The sequence below is a fragment of the Colletotrichum aenigma genome (assembly GCF_013390185.1).
Source record: "Colletotrichum aenigma strain Cg56 chromosome Unknown KSG_Cg56_contig72, whole genome shotgun sequence".
Lineage (NCBI taxonomy): Eukaryota > Fungi > Ascomycota > Sordariomycetes > Glomerellales > Glomerellaceae > Colletotrichum > Colletotrichum aenigma.
The window spans coordinates 1,984-9,557 of NW_023500978.1; the positions used below are offsets into that span (position 1 = coordinate 1,984).

General features: G+C 57.4%; 1 protein-coding gene across 1 annotated transcript; it reads right to left on the reverse strand.

Moving 5' to 3' along the window:
- Window positions 1-3,702: 3,702 nt before the first annotated feature.
- CGCA056_v015202 (uncharacterized protein) lies at window positions 3,703-4,403 on the reverse strand (the record flags this gene model as incomplete). Its single annotated transcript, XM_037330442.1, has 2 exons — window positions 3,703-3,709; window positions 3,970-4,403. The coding sequence occupies 2 exons, from the start codon at window positions 4,401-4,403 to the stop codon at window positions 3,703-3,705; spliced, it is 441 nt and encodes a 146-aa protein (XP_037171168.1).
- Between the last annotated feature and the right edge of the window lie 3,171 nt (window positions 4,404-7,574).

Here is a 7,574-nt window from a genome sequence, read left to right on the forward strand (position 1 = left end):
ATCCTGAACTAACACTTTACCCCCAACCCCCAACCCCCACACTGAGACGAGAGCTGGGCTAGCGGTTGTTTCCTCGAGCCTGCGGAGGGCTGTTCCAATATCACGAAACAACCGTGAGTACGTAGCAATACGCCTCGAACTTCTACAGATGGTGCTGCTGGTCCCAGGTCCGCTTCCGGCGGTGGAAACGTCACCAACGGCAGCGGCCCCCGCGCATCCGCATTGCAAAGAACGTCAGATTTGGAGGAGGCAGGCACATTTTAGCTTGCCGTGTGGAGGAGACAGCAGCTTGCAGCTCGCGCTTGTCCTAGCCCCTGCCGCATGGCCGGCCGGCTAAGCTTCTCTGGACTCGTTTTCGTTTCCTCACACGGGTCTGGAAGGTTGACTCTGCCCCCGAGCAGTCAACATGATGTCTCCCGCCGGCAGAATGCCGAGGCTGCTACGTCTGCGGAAAAGGGAGCATTCTAGTTAGGACGTTTATATACTAGCGGCTCTAACTAGAGTCCGACATAGCACCTTGGCTTGGGGTTCGGGGGAGGCTTGGGGGCTTGTTAGAAAGGGGGCTTTGGTGCGCGGTCGTTAACGCCGTGGGGACCAAAGCTGGTTCTCTTAAGGCCAGGGCTTGACTCCACGGGTACACTCTGCTCTGGGATGCCAGTGCCTCTTGAGGCGCGTCGTCTCCAGCGCGTGTCCGCGCTCGGAGATCGCACGTTGGGCCCGTCGGTGGGCCTCGCTGTATCTCGATTGGATTGTCTCTGGTTGATTCCGTATCCATTAACGGCCCAGTCGTGGTTGATAACGGAAATCGTTGGTGGTGATGAAGAAGGACCTCTCTCTCCTGCTTGTCCACAGCATCCAGTGACTGGTCACGATCCAGTTGTAGATCTTTAAGGCGTCTTTGACGAATCTCGGCCTGATAAGAGCAGAGGATCTCGATAACATCGACAGGCAAGGCTTCTTGGCTGATACACCAGGCCTGGTTAGCGAGATTGACCCAGACGCTCTGCTCTGCGCGTTTGCAAGCCACTCTGATGCGTTCTCTCTCCAAGCAAAATCGCAGTCTGTAGCTCTCCAAAGCGGCAAACCAGGCGTCTCGCTCCCGCTCCAGCGAAGCGCGGTCGCCCTTGCCCCGGGATTCCATATCGAAGTGGCTGTAAAGTGTCATGTTGGTGTTCATAGATGGTGACCAGGCGGCTCGGCTTGCGTTCACCCGGGAGCTGCTGGTGGGGAATGTATCCAATTGCCTCTGGAGGCTCTCGACCTTCAGTCCGCGGGGGGTATATCTCGCAGAATCGTGACTGACAAGGTAAGCTAGCCGCAGGCGCTAGCTGTTGGGTGCCAGCCGCAAAACCAGCCCAAGGCTGCAGTGCACACGAGCTGCCGTTAGTAGCAGCAGCGGCAGCGGTTCGAGTCGGTAGGATAGAAAGCGAGTGTATAGCCGTGCCGATCAAGAGGGGGGAAAGAAAATCAAAATTTTGAAAGATGAGGGGGCGGTGTCAAGATAGGAGACCAAGGGGTTCAATGTTAGGAGGGCGCTCCGAAGCGTGTTCTGAACGTGTTATGAACAAAACTCGGACAGCCGTCTCGCTCCGCTCCGAGGGAGTGAGACGACTGTTGATGATTGTACGTCTTATTTATTCATACTACTCGTGGGCAATAAGCCTATTGTATGGCTCGACTACCTAACGCGCTGTTAAGACAGTCTACAGATAACTCGGCGTAGTGAGCGGCAAGGGAGGGACACAGGGCGGCTGCGAGTGAACTGATGTGTCTTCGCAGTTAGGATTCAAATTCCCCAGCTTCATTCAAGAGCTCCTAACAGCGGTCAACAAGCATTTGCCTGGAATCTGGGAAGAAGAGAGGAGGGGGGGGGGGGCATCTTTCCCGGCTTCGCCGAAAGCCGATACCACGGCGTTGAATACCACCGCTGTGCAGACGCTTCCGCTCGCATCGTCTCATCCATCATCTCATACATTGGCCCCAGCCGTTCGCTAAGGCGTTGAAAACGATTAGATCTACCAAGCAGGGCCGGCCTACATAGTAAGTTTGTTGCTCGATAGACTTACATTGGATTGCATTGCGCCCGGTATCACCGTCCTTTAGGGATCAGCAACTAACTCTCCCGAGAGATGTGGATTTCCGGACGGTCTACGTTCTTCTCAGCACTCATACTGGGCTATCGGTCGTCGTACGCTGAGCCACCTAGCTCTCGTATTCTCGAGACACTGACAAGTCTCTCACCGAGAGAGGGGCGCTGGCTTTATAGGTGCGATTTCGTGGCTCGGAGTCCTGATCCCACTTCCCTATTCTTTCTTTTTTTTAAAAAAAATAAAAAAAAAAAGAATTGAAAAAAATAAAAAAATAAAAAACCGTCCTTGCAGCTTGGCGTACACTGCGTACGGATACGTTCAGCGAACAGTCCCTGCAGCCGCAAGGGGGAGGGGGTTGGATGGCTACTGTGTGTGTAAGGTAAAATCTTGGCAGACTTCCATCGGTGCCGGGTAATCTCGCTAGGTAGCTAGAGTAGAGACGTCCAGTGGCTCCCGCTGGACGTCGGCCCACCGGAAAGTGGGGCATGTCAGTTGATTGGCTACCTTGTACTACCTGTACCTACAAACCTTACCTACTGGACCTGTCCGCAGAATCCTGAGCCATTTTTAGCATGTAATTAGGGGAATAGTGGTCTGGAGTACTCCGTACGGAGTATATAGTATTGTCCGTGCTGCGCGGAATGGGGCTTGCAGGATGAGGTGGCCAGATGAAACTGTCTTCCCTCAAAGCTGGTGCTGACCCAATTAGGTTGATGCCACGCCCCGATCAGCAAAGCAACGCAGCAGAAGACAGACGAACGGTATAAAATTAGGCTTTGGCATTTTCGTTTACATCTACATTCACATTTACATTCATATCCAGGAGGTAACCGCACGCCTACATCCTTTCCAGATTATCCTGCAGGATGGAGCTGGCAGGGGCAGTAAAACATATAGACCCCGTCGGGAAAACGCATCGGCGATCTAACAGTAATCAAGAGCGCGCACGAGCCAATCGTACCGAGGTCCCGAGACCTTTTCGCGGGTCTTCCAATCCGTTCGCGTATCCATGCCTGTTCGTCCAGGGATGCTTGTCGTGCTTCATCAGACCTGTGGGCGCCGCCCCAGTGGCACCCAGGGTGGGGCGTATGGAGCCGCTAAGCCGAAACTCTAAACCAACGACATGGGGGGCCGACTGCGCCCATCAATCGTCAAAGTATCGCCCTATATCAATTCTCGGCCGTTGAGGGAGACATTCTGCACGCAATTCGCGCCATTGCCCGAATCGGTCCGGCTCACGTCGTAACCCTGCTAGCGCGATTCCATTGTCCCGCCGGAGCGAAGCTTCAGGACAGCGCCGAGCCGTAGCACCGAGCAGTAAAATCCGGGGTGGGAGGAAGGGGTTGAAATGATGTGTGGGGATTGGCGCGCACAAGGTGTATGCTTTGCCCGGTCCGGCAGTTTCGGCAAGTTTCCACATTCGTGTTCGGAATTCTCGTCGTGTGAGTGAACGAAGAAAAGAAGTACGGGGGGGGGGGCGTCTCGAAGAACCCCTATAGAGCTAAGTTCCGACGGTCCGGTGTACCCCTTCTCGGAATTGGGACAAGCTGTTCGCCTATCCGTGTAGGCAGCGGCGTATAGCGCATAGATAACGTCCCGCGGCAGGCTGCTGCTACCGGCTCTTTGCTGGCGGGAAGTCAGGTTTGCGATTCCGAATCTACCTTGCGTAGGGGCCTTTTCATGGGCCTCGACGACTACCCGTTGCGTGCTGGATCGTCTCGACGGCGTTGTCCGCAGGCCAAGGCCAACGTCGGCTGTCGGCCGTGTTCGTACCGCCCAGGCTTGGTTGCTTGAATAGCTCGAATGGCTCAATTGGCCCGGGTGGCTCGAGTGGCGCGAATGGCTCGAACGGCTCGAATGGCCGGAGCTCACCACGTACAGCCCCAAGTTTGAGCCGGCGTAAAAATCCAACACAGGCTGACTTCCTGGCTCTGGTCCCGTCACAGAGCCCGTTTCCGGCTCATAGACGCCTCTTCCCGTGGTGGTGGAGATGGGGCTTGTGGTGGCAAACCACCTGTACGCGCTTATCTCGTGGATGACGTGCGCGGGATCCGGTACTAATCCCGCGCGCCATGTTGTTAACGTCGCTGGGCGCCCGTTCTCGGCCTCGGCGCGCTCTCGTAGAGTCTCCAGGCCACTTGCGGCCGTTGGCAGACACGCGGGCTGCTGCGGTGGGGCAAGCTCCTGATGCGCGGCGTAAGAGGAGTTGTTGTTGTGGGTACGGAGGGGCGAAGGTACCGTCGAACAGCCGATGGACGGTTTCGTCTCGCTGCCGCCGGCGTTAGCGATCTTCCCGGGGAGGGGCAGGTGCATGGCGGCTGTGGAAGAATGACGGCTCGAGGAGGGTTCACAATCGATGTTGCGGCTACAACAGCGGGTGCACGGTTTGACCTCGTCGCACTTGACACGGGCAGCAGCGCATTGCCGGCAAGCGTAAGACACACGACGAGGGCCGGGTGAAGGTCCCGCGTGGTGGTTTCGCTTGCTGCCGTGTTTTCGCTTGCTAGCGTGGTTTTGGCCGCCGCCTGCGTGCCTGGCAACGTGGCGCTTCAGCAGATCGGTTCTGGCAAACGCCTTGGAACATATAGGGCACTGCACAGCGCTTGCTGGAAGTGTAGGTCCGGATGTGTCGTGCGAGATACGCAGGGCGAGAGTACCGTCGCTGGCAGTGTGGGCACTGGTAGAGGGCCGGCTGCCGCGGCGTCGTTCCGGTCGGCCGGAGCTGAGGCCGGGACAAGGGGGGATGCCGGCTGATCCTGTTGCGTGATCGGGTCGGCGACCGACACATCAGACGGCGCTAGGACCGACTCGAACCCGGAGCGGGTGCTTGGGGTCTTGTGTTGACAGCCGCACCCGGCGGTGATGACGGACTGCGCGTCCGATGGGATGTCGTTGTTAGAGAAGTCCATGCAGGCGATCTGCGACCTAAAACGGCGGCCCGTCGTCGGTTCCAGCAGAGAGTCGGGCGTGCAGGGGGGGTGGGCGGCGCGCCAGCGCCGGAGGGATCTGACGGCGTGACATGCCGCAGATGGTGGCGTCGGGACACGTATGTACGGTGTATCCGTACCTTGCGGTCCGTTAGGCTGGATTGCCGAGTACGGCGCCGGCGGACGACCCTCAGGGGCGGAGGACTCGGCGGTAAGAGACAAATGCGGCATGAGGCGTCCGAAAATGGGAGAGGCGACGATGAGATGACGATGGAAAAAGTGGTCTCTACCCGCAGCGTGCTGTCTGTCTCCTTGTGAGCCTGGCCTGCTTGGGTAAGGTATAAGTGGGTAGGGATGGTTGCGCTGGACCTTGTTGGGTGGGCAGACGTTGCTCAGTCACACTGCGTTTGAGTGGCGGCTGTTGACAAGTTTACTGCCGGTAGAGAGATGGGAGCATGGTTAAGTAAAGAGAGGTTATGAGGGACAAAGCCTCGCATTGACTGACCCTAACAAGCCGTATGTGTTCGCGGCGACAGCAGCAATCGAACCAGTACCAACTCAACTAAACGACGTGATGCTAAAACCATCCCTACGGTCACGGCGCGATGGGCAGCGAAACACATGGCTGGTATACTGAACGACAGGGGGGGGTGTCTCTCCACCAAGTCCGTCCAGGTGCCCAGGTGCCAGTCGCGCAGGCGCCCGGTATCGGAGCGACCTGATTGTGCGGATGACGCAGCAGTTGTCCGCCCACAAAATGGCAGGCCCGTGGGGCTGGGGTTTGGCTTGTCACGATTTGGAACCCGACCTCCGCCCACGTACCGCGCAGGGATGAAGAATCGCAGAGATCAGAGTAGGTATGTACCGCTCTGTCGTGGTCGCGACGCAAACAACGTCGCAGGACGACTATCTGCGGCTGCGTCTTTAGGTCCAGCAACAAGTTTTTTATTTCTGTCCCCCCCTCCCCCCCCCCCCACCCCCCCCCCCTCCCCCCCCCCCCCCCCCCCCCCCCCCCCCCCCCCCCCCCCCAAAATAAAACAAAGCAGGTAGTAAGGGAGCTGGTGGAGTCCTTGAAACACGGCCATCTCCGAACGGATCAGGGTCCGCTGTGCTTCGCCGGGTCAGGCCCGGCGAATCCGGTCGGGCCTGTGACGCCGGCGGGCAGACGGGGCAGCTAGTGGGGTTAAGCACAACCCAAGACCACCTAACTCCAACTGACTGGTGAGAGCCGAAGGGTCTTGCAGGGTTTGCGTTGAGCCTGCCTGTCCACAACGTACCCGCGTCGGGGGGATCATCCATTCTTCCCCTCGTGTGAGCAGAATCTTGAGCCAGAGCCTCTCGACTTTGCGCACGTGAACACTACTCGCGTGGTCAACTGTCGACCGTCTCATCCGCCCGCGGGGCCCTAGATAGCGATATGGAGGTGGAAGACGTCCATCCACAGTTCCCCACAGAACCCCTATCGATAGGGCGAGACGAACCAGCCGGGGACATTCACACGTCCTTTAACGCTTGGTCCGCAAGGGTACTAGATGGCGGGATCAGGACTCGTCTGTTGTGGTCTGTAAACCAGGCTAGTAATCATCATGAAAACCGCCCAAGCAAAGTCGTTAGGCGATGGCAGGCTTGGGCCTATATAAATAAGACTACCTAGCTATCTACTATAGGGCTAACCTTGGTTATAAGTGGTGTAGAATCTCCTTGAAAACAGCACGTATACGAGCGACTTCGCATCAATGACCCCGTCGTGACACACTCAACAGGTTCTCACCCCTCGCTTACCGGTCCCCGGACGAAGCATACAGTGTCGACGGCTGATCCTGATGACGAGGAAGCCCAAGTCTTCTGCCTGTCTAATGATTGCCTGCTCTGCGGGTCATGGGGCACGCGTGGCCGGTGCTCGCTGTCGAGCGGACCGTAATGACTTGTCGCAGGAGGGGGTCGGGCGGGGAGCAAACACGGCTGCTGCGATTAGCCATGGTAACCGGATTCCGGGAGGGCATTGCCTTGCTCGGAAACTACCTATCCAGTCGTATTGCGGGGGGATTTGCGAGAGCAGAAGCTTATGTGGGCAGGGCGACTGCATGTCATGTATCAACAGTGGTTTATTCTTCGAGTAAGATTTATGACTTAATCTTTAAACAAAATATAAAGCGTAAATATGAGAAGCCGCACGTTCCACGGCGTTGCGTTTCGTGAGCGCGTCTAAAAGTGCCCCCACGCGGACGCTACTAAAGAACAGGTATCTATCTACAAGCCGATCGCAATGAGCCGATGTGTGGGAGCCAAGCTGCTCAAGTGCCGAGAGCTGCGCTCCCGTCCGGTGCCTTGTTAAGTTGGCCCTATACGGACTCCCGCGGCAGTATCATCAGCAGCGGCCTTCTTGGCAGCAGTCTTCTTTAAGGTGGTCTTAGAACCGGTTTTGCTCGCGGAGGTCTTTCTGGAAGATGCCCCCGCCGGTAGAAAGTCTCGTTAGCTGAAGTCTCATCAGCGGTGGTCGCGCCGGTGGAGGTCTCGTCGGTGGTGGTCGCGCCAGTAGAGGTCTCATCAGCGGCGT